The 16631-nt window shown below is 42.9% G+C and overlaps 1 protein-coding gene across 6 annotated transcripts; it reads right to left on the minus strand.

The window, feature by feature from the left end:
• TP53INP1 (tumor protein p53 inducible nuclear protein 1) lies at positions 1-12002 on the minus strand. Of its 6 annotated transcripts, none has more exons than XM_075023636.1 (5): positions 11898-12002; positions 8418-8701; positions 7560-7908; positions 5850-5883; positions 3229-3449 (listed from the first exon to the last, which is right to left on the minus strand). In XM_075023636.1, exons 2-5 carry the CDS (start codon positions 8527-8529, stop codon positions 3432-3434), a joined length of 513 nt encoding a protein of 170 aa, XP_074879737.1. In that variant the 5' UTR covers positions 8530-8701; positions 11898-12002; the 3' UTR covers positions 3229-3431. The 6 variants fall into 6 exon arrangements, with proteins under 6 accessions (XP_074879736.1, XP_074879734.1, XP_074879732.1 ...); XM_075023634.1 differs by having other exon boundaries at positions 7560-7911; XM_075023635.1 differs by lacking the exon at positions 5850-5883 and having other exon boundaries at positions 1-3449; positions 7560-7713.
• Between the last annotated feature and the right edge of the window lie 4629 nt (positions 12003-16631).

Raw genomic sequence — 16631 nt, forward strand, 5'->3', positions numbered from 1 at the left:
TAGGCCATTTTTTTTATTGAGAGTTAAGATCATGTCTCCCCATGGTGCGCAGAACGCACTATGAAAACAAAATACAGAGGATCACTTTAGTAAATACACACTGGTTAAGCAATGCTACTTTTTGGCAAAGTGCTGTATTTTGTCGGTTTTCAGCTTGTGTTAAACTATTAAAAAAAAGAGCCAGACATTCTTCCATATCAAAAGGACTGCTACAAATAGAGAAGTGGCTCTGGAGAGAAGCTGCCATATATGCATAGACTGATGTACAGTATTAATCCTAACTGAAATGTCCCTTTTGAATCTTCAAGTTTGCTGTGTAGAAGGCACAGTTTAAAATGCAAATCTGTCTATTGACCAATACATATGAAAATAGTTTCAGCAAGATTCATTAATATCAATCGGTATGAGACAGTGCAAGGCCTCCACTTTTACATGAAAACACACACACTTTAATACAATTCAAAAACCCATATAAAAAGCCACACAGCTCACTATTAAAACAGAAAACCAAAATAAATCTAATCGCCCAATAGCTTCAGGCACAAAACAGGGCTAGACCAACATAAATATGTAAAACAAATTAACAAAAAGCCATTGATGCAGTACTATCTCACACAATAATATGGTTTCCAATATTACAAATTGAGAAGCACAGCTTTGTGCAACAAAATAGTTTATATCCTGAAAGATATAGGTTTTCATCACCAGAAAGTCATCTAGTAATGTAGTATAAAAAGATCAGTATCTCCCAACTCTAGGAGCAGTCTAAAGTTGCATTTACTTGCCTACTGAGAAGAACAGACCAAGGCTCTCATTGTAATGCCTGGGAGCCTTATACTCTCAACTCCATCTCCCCGTTAAGAGTTAAAGGATTACTTCTTCCAACACGGAGAGGCGGAGACTCCATCTTCCTTCATTTCACTTTAAGAAAATTAAAGCTGAAGGAAAGTATTTACTTTTATATAAAGAAAAATACAGGAAAGCAAAGAATTTTCCTGAGCTAGAAAGTTGGCAGTGAGGAGAAGGAAGTTTAAGCCAGGCAAAAATTTGGAGTGATAAAGGTAGATAATCTGAGGCAAGTAAGAATATTCATGAACATATGAGAGACTGGTGAAACTAGTTATTTGCAGATAAACCAGAGTATTTGGACCACAAAAGAATTGTTGTTTGGACATGGGCACATACTGCTGAAGAGACTAGTAACAAAATCCGTTTTGGAAACTCATGATGTGACCAATTTAGTTTTCTTTCACTATCCACATGAATTAGTATGTCTTAAAAAAACAAAACAAACTAGTGTATCCAGGAAAGCACCTCTTGCTTTTATACATTTAACTATTTGTTAACATATCTTTGCAACAATCCTAACTAATCCAGTGAAGCAGCACATCTGCAGTGAAACAGAGGTTATAAATGCCATTTCCTGTACACTAAGCATGTTCCACAACAATTCCAGCTGCAGAATGTGCAACAGTACCACTACATCGAGGTCAATGCAAATTGTTGGGAGTTTTGCTTCAGTGAAATTGAAGCATTTGGCTAAATTTAAAATACTTCATAGGTCTGGAATAATTCACATTATTGATTTTTCCCAATTTCAGAGACTCCTTACATGACTCCTTATATAGCTTCTGTATACGGACTACTGGAAGACATGGTTGAATGTAATGTTAAAACTTTAATGCCCTAGGCACTAAACACAAGGAAAAAACAGTAAGTCACATTAAACACTGACCAAAAGGGGGATAAACTTACTTATTTCCCCCATTCTTTCAGTGCAGACTTCCACTTCCTCACCTCTATAACCATTTTAATCTACTTCCCAGATATCAGGGTTCAGCACGCCATGCGGCTGCTGTGTAATACACGCTCTTTCTTAACAGGTGAACTTCACTTTTTTTTAAGTGCCTGCCAACTTCCAAAACATCTTGCACAGTGTTCTTGAGAAAACTACTTGTTAGTTTTAAATGGCTTTTCTTTCCTGTTGGCCCACAGAATTGCTATCCAGTCCTTCTGCAGCCAATGGGCTAGGAGAACAACCACTGCCGATCTATCTCAATTTTTATACACCCTGTTATCACTGTGTTTAGTTCTATAAGACTGTTTTTCAGCATCCTCTTTTTCCTGCCAAACACTGCCCTTCATTTCCAGTCACAATTAACTTGGACTTCATTTTCATAGAGAGAGAAAGAGAGAGAATTAGCAGAACTTCTAGTAAAACCTTCCTTCTGGCTACTTTTGAGCTACTCTCAATCTGTAAATATGAGACAATATAACAGCAATTAGCAGCTCAGAAATAGCTATCCACCAGCCTGACTTCTTTAAAGAAGAGTCAGCTACTGATGGGATTAAAAGGACAGTCAATCCACCATCTTTTTCCTTTAACTAGACTAGATATTAAATGAAATAGGGTAGGGGAAATAGATCTTTCAAAGACAGAAAGAGGAAGAGTCAGAGAAAGGGAGTAAGAACTTGAACTGTACCAAGTAAAACCCAGTTCAGCTCTCTGGGTTGTGCATCTGCACTTAACCCATAGGTCCACTTCTCCTTCCACTCCACTGTGAGGTACTACATCTGTAACACCAGTGCCATATCATACTGCAACAATATTGGGGGGACATTTAACCTTTTTCTGATACCTATATCAAGTACCCAACACACCTACACAGACTCCACTAACACAAGTAGGTACTAGGCAATTTAGATTAGATGTCCTTCTTGTAACAGCTCAGCATAGCTATGTAATATCCACCAGCAGCTATAGTATTTCCTTGTTAGAAAGTGATCATATATGCTGAATACAGACAGATACACAAGCTGTCAAGTACTGGTCATTAAAGCATTTGGCTAACCTCAAATTTTCTAACTCCACTTTGATTAATGCAAAATGTAACCGATTTCCATCTCAGTTAAGTTTCTTAAAATACCAGCTAAGAACCCACCTATACATCATAGTTTATAAAACAGCACACAAGCTATCATACTGATAGGCTTCCAATACATTGATATTTAACATCAACATTCAGGACTCGCTGCAAGACGTTTGGAAATTTATGTGTCATTTCAAAAGAATGCAATGCTAATTATGATTGTGTTTGAGGGACTGACAATCAGCTTCAGGTTGACCACACTTACCTATGCATGAAAACAAGACCAACCTAAAAAACAATTAGACTGTAGATTAAAATCACAAGAGCCATCAGTAATTGAACTGACGCTGGCAAGGCTGGTGAACAAACAGTCCGTTGTGCTTGATTTGCCGAGAGTGGCAATCCCTGGTAAGGTTTTGGCGACGGAGACTGTTTCTGTTGAGATAGTGTCTTTCATTATGTTCTTTTAACCAGTGGGTAGGACGAAAGCTCTTGTTTTTTTCCAGAAAAGTTGAACGAGTAGCAAGAGCTGTGACATAGCAGTGAACACGCTGTCCTGTTTCATTTCGGGCCTCCAGTCTAGAAATGTAACAAGCAGATATCAGTTATTACTGGGTGCATTGGAAAGACATGCAAAGTATAAAAGGCAGAACATGGACATAAACAACCACCACTTCAAAAGGGCACCCTTATTCTACTGGACAGAGATGTGGGTGGAGGCGAGGTCAAGCCAGTTAAGAAAAACCACACTGGTAAGTAATGCATAGTGCTGCTAACTCACTTTTTTGCGTGAGGGCACCACAATAGCCTTTGGACTTTTGTCTGGTGTCTTATACTATTGCGCCCATCCTTCCCCAACCCCCATTCCCTAAGCCCGAGATGCAATATAGATCAGAAATACAAGGCAATGTGTGTCACACTGCTCCAGCTTTAGAAGACTTGGAGTTATCCACACGGCAAAGTTTGATTTAAAATCATCTTGAACATAGGTGTTTCAGCCTGAAAACAGAAGCACACTAATGAAAGTCTGTTTGGATTGCCAGCCACACAAGCAAATCCAAACAACGTTCATGCAGAGGAATGAGAAAGATAGACCAGTTGTGACACACACAGGAAATAACTTAGAAGGATTGTTCCTCAACCAGCCCTCTAGATTTCATGAGCAGAGAGTCAGCAGTTTTGGCAAACCCTTACTCCATCATGCACTAGTGAAAAACAAACCAGCAGCCTATGCAAGCAGGGACTGACATATTGAAAAAGGACTTCCCTACTTGACAGAACAGTCACTGGTGTTTCCTGAAGCTTCCAAAGTAAAGCTAAAAATAGCCTGGCAGTTTTAAAAGCAAAGCAAATCCCAGGTCTGAGTGCCACAGCTGGTGTGAGACTAGCAAGACAAGTTCCTTGCCTTCTCTCTACCCCACCCAGGACCAAACAACTAGCTGTCAACTCAGCGGTGCCCAGGAAAGATATCTGCAAGACCAGGAGCTAGCTCAGGCATGAGCAAGAGGTCTCTTGGGAAGTCTGTTTTTCAGCACTAGCATGACCCTATAATAAAGTCTCTCCTGGAAGACGTTAACTTGCATTTATTGTATGTCATCTCTGTAGACATAAGTCTGGTCTGCCATGCCCACGGTACACCCCCGTAGCCTTGCTCTTGCAGGGCTGCAGGTGCCTCGTACAGAAGTGAGCTCTTCTGCCTCCCCCCACTCCACACTAGAGCAAAATACTCCCTGTCAGCAAGGGAATACTCCCTCCCTTCTACTTTTTTCTTTTAAATATCCAAATCCACTTGCTTTTGGCTCCTTGGGTAGCTTGATATGACTGACTGAAGCCTACAGACTCCAGAATAGCCATGCGTGACACGCTGGTTTTCCCCCGTTCATTCACTGGATTTTGTCCTAAACCTAGCGCTTGAAATACAAAGCAAGAAATAACAGAATAACACAGCACAAATCAATTCACAGAGCCTTGTAAATACTTTCTATGCAAATTACACCAGTTTAATTTACATGAGGGTGCCTGCAAATATGGGGCTACTGTTTTCTATAGGGGGTGATCCCTTAACATGTTCAACAGTGCTGGAGGCAGAACTCTAAGAGAAGCCTTTCTGGGGAAAGCCATAAGGAGCTAGGAAGCCACACCACACTCATTAGAACTCGTATTTCCCAAGCATGCCCTTGCTGCATGTCATTAGCTATAGCAAAGGGCATCAACGCTAAGACAAACTGTTGTGGTTTGTTATGGAAAAATGTGACTAACCTGACAAACAGGGGGAAGTTTATACAACATCCTTTTGCTTTGAAAGGAATTTAAAAGGAGCAAATAGATTTTCTCCACAAAAGGAGAAAAACTGGTTTAAAATTGCTGGTTGAAGGTATTTAAGCTTTCTCCCCTCTTATCAAATACCCTTCCAGCACTGGTTTGCAAACCAACAGTCTTCTACTTGTCATCTTAAAGTGAAACTGGGATAGCAGAGGTGGTTTGAATTAGCTAAAAGGCCATGTACTCTTCCGAAATGTAGCATTTTGGCATCTTAGTGGTTGCCTTTGGTAGCCTGGCACTAGCAAGCCCCGGCCACTGAGAGAACAGGGCTGATGAACTCCCATCAAAACTGTCAAAATATAGTTTTAGAGGGGCTGTGTCTAAAGCCAGACTGTCACTACATACATTCACTGCTGCACCCCCAGCATCTATTTTGCTAGAAAGCGTAAGTGTCCTGCTAGTTGTGCTATAGAGCCAGACCTTACAAGAAACATTAAAGGCTTCAGACCCCACCCCAATTAATATTTAAGTAAATTTTCTGCACTTAGCATTTTGGCTTGTTAAAGCAGCTGTAGTTAGGCTTAATCAAGTAACATCATTTGGCACAAAGGTTAGTCCTAAAACCAGTATTGTTTTGGCAGACAAGGCTCTAGAGGAAGCAGTGTTGCTAGCAGACTGATCAAACAAAAAGCATTGTCCCAAAACAGTAGTACTTACTGTGCCAGTGTGCCTTAAGCAGCTTTTCTTGGCCCTACAATGTTAAATGGCCAACCATTAAACCACTAGAGACTTCAAAGCAGCTTTTGAAACTTACTGCATTATCAGTATAAATTGATGTTCCCAGTTCTGTAGTCTACCTCAGCTTTAGACTTAAGTCTCCTCCCAGTTCTGCCACCCAAAATAACCTATACAAAAGCCTAGATCCTCTGAGAAAGCAACAGCACAGGATTCAGTGTGAAGAAACTTTAAGCACACACCAGTTGAAGATCATCACACCTTTAGCTTCCCCACACATTAAAACAGCTTAACTGTACTGCATAGCATAAGACAGGATTCTTCTCCAGAAGAATTTATACTAGTATTCCCAGTTTAAGTCACTGAGAAGTCAGTATCTGATTTTGCATGTTACTATCCACTGCAAATTGATATTTTGGATAAACTGGTCTACTGTCTTTCACTAGGGCATGCCCTACAGTCTACCATTCTCTTGCAGATTCCTTCACACCCTCATTTTAAAAAGGTGCTGTATGCTCATAGCTTCTCCCTGATTTAAGTTAAGCTACACCCTTGATGCTTAACATCAAACTGCCCTCCCCAAATTATACAAGTCCCCCACTCTAAGATTAATGGTATCAGCACTATACTTCAATATTATACAGCAGCATGTCATCTCAGTCACCTGTTTCTTTGAACTAAGAACTTTAAATATGGCAAGGAGCTGATCAGAAAAGTCAACAGGCATCTACCTACAGGAACTCCCCTACTACACTCATTTTTTCCTGTATAACAAAGCTTAGTATACCATTTGGTTTTTTTAATTGATTCTAAGGGCAAGTACCAGATGGGATAAAAAAAAAAAAATCAGCCTTTGTTATTAACCAGGATTCACAAAACACCCAATTATTTCCAAATCAATGAACACATGGGCAAGTGTGGAGTCATAATGGCAAAGATATACTCTATTTGTATACATCCATGTATACTATACTTGTATAGCTGTATATACTGGACAGTTAACACCAAAGCAGCAGCGCATGGCAAACGCCTCTGCAATAATCCCACATGGCCAAATCTTTAGGACTCAAAACCAAAGAGCACAACTTCTTACCTTGCTAAAAGTAGAAGTTTGTAGCACAAATTTTTACCTTGAGGGCAGTAAGTTTTGTGGAATATTTCCGTTTGCTTTTGTTCCATGAACCGCCCGTGGAAAAATTTAATCCTGTCCTAATCTATCACTACCTTGAGGAAAAAAAAAATACCAAAACAGACTTCCCTGTCAGGATAATTAAAGTAATATTTTTCATCTCATGAGGTAACTGAAAGGGTACCAACTAACTGTTATGAAAAATACACATAGTTATGATGGGGGCAAAGTGTTTTCAAATCTATGTTACCAGCTACACAGTTAACTGCCACCAGTTTCAACAGGACTGGAGCACATTCTGCAAGGGAATAATTAGGCTCCATAAATATTCATTGCAGTGTCAAAATAGCATACCCAACTGTTTCCTGACACAGTCATCTTGCATAACATTTTTCTAAGCAGGCAGGCAGCCCTGACCATCCTACCCACCTTGTGCAGTATTCATGCTTTATTCACTTGCTCTGAAATAAGCTGGAAAATTCAGTATTAAGTGTCTAAGCTGATCAAGTAGAAACCAGATATTTTCAGCAACAGAGCTCCTTGACAAGAGAAGTCAGACGTACCTGGGACTACCTGGGCTGCGAAACTCCTCATCTCCACATCCAGTCTCATTAAGGCTGTGACAGGCATTGTGGACAGCATACACAGACATGCTGGGATGCTCTATTAGGAGGTTCTCCATTGGACTGGTTTCCACTTTGATAGTGGTTAATCCACCTGCAGTGAAACATGGGGGAGGGGTAATAAACCAGCTCTCCTCCATAGGACACGACTCAAACTGGATGAAGCAAGACTCGCTGGCCTCCGGCAAGTGTTCCAAGGGAGATGGTAAACAAGAGAACACGGGCGAGCCATCTGCAGCTGATGCCTCAGCGATGTCCACTTCCTCTGCAGAGCAATTAGTGCAAGTGTCTGCTGCAGGCGGCCATTAGTCAGCGGAGAGGAACCCATGGATGTTGGTGATTGCAGGGGGTTGAAAACAACAAGGTTGCACATAGCCAGAGATGCGATATAAAAAAAGACAAAGAAACAGAAACAAACCTCTATTAGGACATAAACATATTTTTATTTTTTTAAAAGCAAGGGGAGGGGAAAAGGGAGTTCCCTGATAAGCCACACTAGACACGTAAAACAACTGCTATCAGTAAAGCAATACAATTGCGTAATAAGTCAAATATATTTTATCTGTACAAGTGGTTCTGCTGAAGCCCGTGTCAGGCTCATAAACCTGACATCATTTTTCTCATCGGTTTGCATAACATGTTTTGGTACATTCGTTTGGGAGACACCCTGCGCTCTAATCCACACTGGTTTTGCTTAGGTAAAGTTTCTCCCAAGCTACTGGTTTCTTCACATGGAAGTAAGACAAGTAAGAGCCAGAGCAGGACAAAGGCAGAGCTTATGTTTGACAGACATCTTACCTATAAAGTCAACTAGAATCCACTCGTCGTCCTCCTTCTCACTGAACTCTGGCTCTTGGCTGGACAAGCTATCAATCTCTCCCATGAGCATGTTATTTAACCTCTGGAACATTACTAAGGCAGGAGCAAGACTTTGGCTGGTAGGTCTTTATATCCAAGGTTCAAGGCACAGCTCACACTGTACTAGCAGAGTGGCATAGACTTGAGATTAAAGTGCATAGATGCTTTATCAGCTTAGGTACAGGATATGCAGAGGCATGACTGGTAAACAGTTTATGCAAAACCTGCAAAAAAACAATGACAAGGGTCTTAATGACAAAGCAACACATAACATTCCTAGGGAACAAATTAAAGACCCTCTCGTTAGCGCAGTCTGAGGTACCAGTGAACATTTTTCCCTAAGAGGAGAGGCAGCTTCACTGGCATTCACCATCACCCTCCCAGCTAGATACATACAGGAAAAGCCTTGGTCACTCCTCTGAGCTGAGTGCCTTCCTCTCAATCCTCCTCCCCATGCCAAGGTGTGTTCAGCTGTCAGCTCCCACCTTCTCCTATGGGAGGAGAGGACTCTTGTACAAGAGACCCTTGTGCCTACGCTCACCGAGGTGCTCCCCCAGCTCCCTGCCTGTCTTCCTCCTGGTTGGAGAGAGATGCAAAGGGCAAGAGTGTGTTTTCTGCTCCAGACAGCCCATCTCCTCAGCTGATACAGCCTCACACCTCTCCCAGAGACTCCTGTGAGGGCTCCCAAGGCAGCGTTTCTTCTCTCTCCCATCACACACAGCTCAGGGCCACTGCTTACAAGTTAACACAGTAGGAAGGCATGTCCCATCTTCAGGTTCAAAGTGCACTACATAGTTACCAGTAGGATCATTTTCACAGCAAGTGCCCGACTATTCATGTATGGTAAGTCTAAGTAACAAGGAAAAGAAACTCGTATACTTAATTAAAACCAATGTTTATTTCTCAATACACTTCCCTAAATCTACATGTAATTAGTTACCATAAGCCTGAACTCTACATTTGGCAGTTAAGATGAAAAATCCCATTAGTGCTGATAAGCTGAATGCTCAACCACCTCAGATCAGCATGCTTACAGCCTTTGAATATTTATGTGTGAGCCAATAAATAGAAGCCATTAAAGTAGCTGAAGAAGCAAAGACTATATGTGAAAAATATTCACCACTTTCACTACAAGTTCATTCAAATACTACTATGGTGAAATTGTCACAGCATGTCAGAATTATTACAGATTAAATACCCGTTTCATAATTAAATAGGGAAGAAAATATGCATGTAAGAGGGTATGAGTGTCTGCATTCAGAAGGAGAAAGGGAGTAAGACACACTATACTGGACAAACCCAGCCATTAGAAGATACAACCCATAAAGAATATTATTTAAGGCCAGTACACCTTGCTTCACCCTATAACTCTCAGGCCACACTAAAAGGGTCATTCTAGCCTCCTACATCATCTTACCCCAGGACACCAGACCCCATCATCTACTTGTTCAAAGCAAGGACAAGCACCTGCTCCATACAGTACTGCCTCTATAGATATTTATGCAGCTACGTCCTTATTCAAACAGCACAGAAGGATAGGATTAGAATTTAAAGCAGTCTTCAGAAGCAATATGAAAAGGTACAGTGTAACTCAAGTGGTTATGCACTCTAGTTCTTCAACAGGAACTATCAGCTGCAGGAAAATACAAGACTGGCAACAACTGGCTGAGCTGCAGTAGTGATAAAATGCTGGTTTTTAAGACCATGCTTGAAAATGAAACATCTGGGCTCTCTTTAAGAGAGCTACAAGAATGATCAGAAGTCTAAAGAAAACCAGTAAAGTTTAAAAAATTGAAAGGCTTAACAGAGGGGAAAAAAAAAAAAGTCAACCGTAGTCAATTATGTGAAGAAAGAGGCAAACACTTATTCCCTTCTACATTCACAGCAAGGAGAAGTGGCAGAAGTGGCTTTTAACTGCAGTAAAGTTCAATTTTTAGTGGTTACTGGCAGGAAACACTTTTAACCATCAAGGTTGCTAAGCCCTAGATGGGTTACTAGAGAGAAATGTCAGATGCCCATAGTGTCCCTATGCATCTTCTTGAGAAGGCCTGAGCACTTCAATTGTAGCCAGAGTTTGCCACGGATATGGAAATGGACTCCAAATGAAAGCCTGAAGTCCGTAGCTTTCCAGTTATCTTCCACATCCATCCCTAACCCTCTTCTGGCACAAGTCCTAGGAACAAAAGGATTTGGTTTTTCTTTAGGCTAACTAGCAAGCCATAGTGTAATTGCTGATAGGCACTGGCTTTCCTTGTACTCCCACATGCATGTGTTGCCTCTTTCCTAGATCAAGACTGGACATACCTTCAGGCAGAGGCTGTCTTTTTGTTCTGTGCATTGAGCAGAGCGAGATGAGAGCTCACACTCCTACATTAACTCACACTCCTACATTAAAGCTCCACAGGCATCATAGCAACATCAAACAACTAACCCCTAGCAAGCGAGATCAACGTTCTTGAGAATGTAAGCTAAACAAGCTACAGCTTTTGACCCGTAAATGTCTTCCTGCAGGTCAAGAGCAATTTGTCCCATTGTCCCCTTCCCCCACTCCAAGGAGGATCCAAAAAAACATCTGAATCATTTAGAAACTGGTTGATGTTTTGACATCCTTTTGGACAAGTGCCTTTAAAAACGCCACACTTGCGTGCTATTGTGCAAGGCCGGTGGGGACCAAGAAGTGACACTCTTTTGTTATCCCGGGCCATCGCCAGGGGAGGCAAACGAGACCGGGGCTGAAAGCGAGGTACTCCTTCGGCAGGAACTATCAGATGCAAGAAGAGAGAAGGCTGGGAACAACTGACTCAGCTACAGTGGTGATTAAGAGGCTGTTAGAGATAACACACCCAACGCATGTCAACAATACTGCGCTGCTGCATAAAAAAACCCACCTTCTTTTTTTTCCCTACCCCAGCAGAGGAGATAGGGCGCATGCTAAGCAAAACAAAAAACCGAGAAGGCGGCACCCCCCCCAAATCACTTCTGCAGCTCCCTGCTGGAGCTCGGCTGCCGGCCCCCCGCGCCCTCAGCTCGCCGCCCCTCCCCAACCACCAGGAGGCTCCAAAAAGCCGCTTTCGCCCGGGCCGGCGGGTGACCCGGCAGAGCCCGCAGCAGCTGCGCACCTTCCCGGCTGCGCTCCGGAGCCCGGCCCCGCCGCTGGGCGGCGAGGGAGGGGAGGGGACGGGACGGACGACGACGTGACTCCCGGCTGCCCGACAGCCGGGAAAAGGGGCAAATCCCTCCCGGCCTCAGTGTTTTCCCAGGAGAGAGGGAAGTCGGGCTGGATGCAGGGGGAGACGGGAGCCCCACGCTGCTGCTTTTCTCCCCCTCGCCCGGGCGGCTCAGACCATTACGGCCCGCCGCGGGTAAGCCGGGACCCCCGCAGCCCCGCTTAAGCCCCAAACCCCGCAAGAGCGAACTCACCGGGACCGGACCGCACCGCTCCCGACTCCGCGCCCCGCGGAGCCCTTTGTTGTTATAGCCGCGGCGCGCAGCTGACGGCCCAGCCGCCCCGGCCCCGCCCCTCCCCGCCCCTCCGCCAATCAGCGCCGCCGCCGGCTGTCGCTAACGCACGTGACGGGCGGGCAGGGACGCGGCGGCGGGGCGGGGAGGGCGCGGGGGGCGGGGCGGGGCCGAATGGCCCCGCCCCGCCCCCCCGCGCCCGCCCCGCCCCCGCGTTGCCGGAGCCGGTGCCTGCGGATAAATTTGTTAAGTTTGGGGAAGTAAAGTGGTGAACGCGGCGTGGGAGGGGGGAATTCCGTTAAGGCGGTAGTTACAAGGTTAACTTGGGAAGCAGGTGGTTAGGAACAGAGGTAATTAAGTATACAGAATCTGAATTAATGATGTGATTGTTTATGTAAAGTAATTATTAATTAAACACGCGCGTTTAATTAGTCATTAAATACGCATGGTCTTGACTTATAGAGTGGTTTGGGTCGAGAGGGGGTCTTCAAACAGCATCGAGTCCAACCCCCCAGCTGTGGGCAGGGGCATCCTGCACTGGGCCAGGTTGCTCAAAGCCCTGTCCAACCCTGTCCATCCACAGCTGGGCCAGGCAACCCGTTCCAGGGGCTCGCCACCCTCATCGTAAAAAACTTCCTCCTTATATCCAATCTAAATCTACCCTCTTTCAGTTAAAAACCATTGCCCCTTGTCCTGCCACTACTGTCATTTGGTAAAAAGTCTCTCTCTCTCTTTCTTGTAAGCCCCATTAAGTACTGGAAGGCTACAATAAGGTTTCCCTGGAGCCTTCTCTTCTCCAGGCTGAACAACCCTAACTCTCTCAGCCTTCCCTCGTAGGAGAGGTGTTTGATCCCTCTCATCATTTCTGTGGCCCTCCTCTGGACCAGCTCCAACAGGTCCATGTCTTTCCTGTGCTGAGGACCCCAGAGCTGGACGCAGTACTCCAGGTGGGGTCTCACGGGAGCAGAGTAGAGGCTGATAACAATTATTAGGCTGAAGCACCTTAGCTGGGCTGTAAAGTTTCCAAGTCACACACCTGAAGCCCTAGAAAACTTGTGCGTTAGGTCACTTACCCCATCCACTCCCTGTTTTTCTTTAAGGTAAAAAAAAAAGAAGAGGCAAGGAACATAAATGCAGTGCTCTTCTGAGAGATCAGCAGGTAAAAGGAAAGGAATTTCCACGCGGTGAAGTTACAGCCCAGGAGAGCTGGCGTAGCTGTACTGCACACCTTCAGCGGCTTAGTATAACTCTGAATGTATCGGAGTGTTAACAGTCACTTCACACTGCAGCAAATGTTGGCTGGGCAAATATCTGCTTCCTTCGGAAGATGCTGAAATAAGTGGGTGATATGTAGCCAAACAGCATTTTACATGCAACACATCTTATCAATTTAGGATTTTTCATGGGTTCAGTAGAGCTGAGTAACTTGATTTGTAGCAAGCAATCATAACATTTTCTACTAAAATACAAGGTGTGCAACATGACTGTGTTACAGTTGCTGGAGTCCAGACAAACTTCTTGATCTTTTAACCTCAGTGTTTAATAATATCTTGTTTGTACACTCTCTGTTTTTTGGTTTGTTTTGTTTTTCTTGTAAGGACAAAGCTTTTCAATGTAAAACAAAATGGAGAAAGTAAATTTTGGAAAAATACTGCAAAGTGTCTTCCTGTGGCTGGGAGTAGGCTGTGTAATTTGACTGAAAAACCGCCTAGATGTACAATTTGTAGTATTTTTGCAAAAAATTCAAATGTCTGGTAGTTGATGATACTTTTCAAGGCTGAACTAATCCTTTCTGAATTAGGAGATCAACTTTATTTTTACAACATCAGCACTATCAAGGGGTGTAAACTGATCATGTGTTTGATTGAACTTTTGGTTTATAAGTTGAAGTAACTCATGAAAAAGCCTACAAAGTCTCTTTGATTTTCAATGATAGTGGCTCCAAGATTGAAGGGAGGAGGGGAAATGGCAGAAGCAGCGCGTGTCTGCGAATTCAAGATAGGCGAGACAGAAAATTAAATTTACAGAATAAATGCCCCAAAGGATTTATCTGTGTTGCAAAATTACATTGTGTTAGAACACGTTAATTAAGGCAATACAAAGCACTTAGTGTAGACAAGAACTGTCATGTTTGGAGCTGGGTTACCTTGGGTCAACAACAACAACAAATGTTAAACATAGTAGTCTTTGTTTATATTGACTGTTACATTAAGCATTACGTGTTAATACATTAACATAATGTATTTTTCCAGTGTAGGCAAGCCCTAGGAAGGATTGGGTTGTATTTGAGACAGACTCCTAATGAAGTTAAAAGACTAGTGTTTATATTTTTTAAAGTCCCCTGAGAAGTAATTAAAGGGATAGAAGTTCTCCTCTTTCTGTAGTGTTGCTCTCAGTTTCTTTCCTCTTCATTTCACTTATCTTATTTCTTTATTCCCTATCGTCACAAAATGGTGGAAACAATGGACTTGCTTATTCTTTCCTCCAAATTGCATTGCTCTTGGCAGGAGAGGGGCAGACCTGAAAGCTACCCAACCCTCTTCTCAGCCTGGCAACCAGCATGCTTTTGTTCCAGATCTGACAAGTGCTTAAGCATATGAATGGTTTCAAATGAAATAAATTACGTGTGTGGACTTAAATACCTGCTGACCAAAAGCCCGGGTATTTCATCCTGCACTCGCTGAGGTCAATGACAAATTTTCTGGTGATTGCAATGGTGCAGGTTGTGGCCTTAGATGCTTTAACCAAAGTCTTTCAAATCAATTAGCCTTTCTATTGATTCTAATGGTTGTTAGATCAGGCCCTCAGACAGCGAAAGAAATACAGTCACATCGGTCTGGGGCTTGCTGGACACAAAAGTTGACTCAGAGACTCGCCTTCTCTTCAGGAATTTGACTTTTTTATTTGTATTACAGAAAAAAAAAATTCTGAAGAGATCTCTGGAGCAAGGGAACCATTCATGTTTCCAGTAATACGTGCCCTTGCATGGTTCTGAATTATTGATAGGAGTTAGCAGAGAGTCCGTTGTAATTTCTGTGTGTTCAGTGGCAGCTTAATGGCACAGCCATTGCTGTGCCTGCAAAAATTTCCCTGTGCGTCCAGAGTGCTCTGTCTGTCATAGGAATAGTAAACGACTGGGCAGCAGTCCCCTGTTATTTGAACTGTATTGATTTTTCAAGATCCTACACATTAATGCAAGGCATGACCTATTGTCCGGGTTCCCACTGCGATGAAATACTACAGCAGTATTTAGCAGGCACAATATATGTCTAGCCATGGAGTACAGAAACACTGACCTTCCTACCACAAGACCTGGGAGTTACAATGAGTGCATTGAGCTTATAACAAAGCACTGCCATGTGTCATGCCTCTTGGAGAGGCCCTACTCCGCAGACGTGGCTGTTTAAATGGGAGGTGAGAATGCAGATCTATCTCTGTGTTAGAAAGATTGAGTAGCAGGAGGGAGAACGACGCCAAATAGAGCTTACACAGACTAAAAAAATAAACACTCTCTAAGTTTTGGAGAAGATATATCCTCCAGACAAAGAGAAATAAAAATTCTTTCCAAACAACATGTAACAAACCACTTCATATCACTCTGAGTGACTTGCATGAACAAATACATCGTTCCCATGCAGCATGGACCTGGCATATCTGTACAGGAACCTCCACACCATTCACCTTTGCTGATAGGTGGGTCATTAGTCTAGGATGAGCGCAGCACAGCTACCAAAACCAGTTTCAGTTTAATGTTCAGTTAAAAACTGATACCCCAAACCTAATCATGATGAAGATCCAGTCTAATGCCTTCTGCCCCATGGCTTCCATCTGGCAGAAGGTCCTGTGCTGTACAGGAAGAGATTCTGCATGATTCTGCAAGATCACTCCTGTCAGATAGGTCTTGGGTCTGTTCTGCTGAATGCAATATGCAGAAATAGCGGGGGTTTACAATTTTAAAAATATCTCAAGTATATGATCAACCACAATTAAATAACTTTTTTTATTTTTCCCTATGGAAAAGATACTGGCTGCTGTTCAAAAGAGTCCAAGCTTTTCTGTCCAAATTTAGGTACAGTCACTTCAAACCTGTTGTTTAAAGCACGAGCAGTCTGAACACATCTGAGCTTAAAAAAAGCACAGTCTGACATTTGTGTCCTTGCACAAATGTCAATCCCTTTTTTGAAAGTGGACTTCTAGATTTAAACATCAGTCTCAATGAAGACGGGCACTTCCTTTTTGCTCTTCTTCCTCTGACTTTACTTGGTGCAAAGGTTTCTGCAACATTGGCTTAAAGATACCAGATTGATTGTTCCTGCTGTAAGTCACAAGTTTCTAATGTTATTTTCCCAAACAGCAAGTTAAAATTTTGAGTAAGAGCAGGCCTTTCCAGACTTTTATGCAAAACAGGTGTTAGAGACCTGTTTCTGTATTTCTAGAGCATGAACTCAGCAAATTCAAGAATCCAATTTTGACATGACTAGGAGCCTCATGATTTGGCAGAGCGAGATCCAAGGAGGCAGAAAATACTGGATATGATCCTCCAAACCAGGCTGAAAAAGTTGGGGGATTTGGTTTTCTGTGGAAGAACTATTATCTTAAAACATTAAACCTGTTGCCCTTTTCAGAAAAGAGTCCTTGGTTAGAAAAAACCCTTTTTCCTTAGAAACTGTCAAAATGCAATTCCTGCTTTTCATA

The sequence above is a fragment of the Buteo buteo genome, chromosome 3 (genome assembly GCF_964188355.1).
Source record: "Buteo buteo chromosome 3, bButBut1.hap1.1, whole genome shotgun sequence".
NCBI classification, from domain to species: Eukaryota; Metazoa; Chordata; class Aves; order Accipitriformes; family Accipitridae; genus Buteo; species Buteo buteo.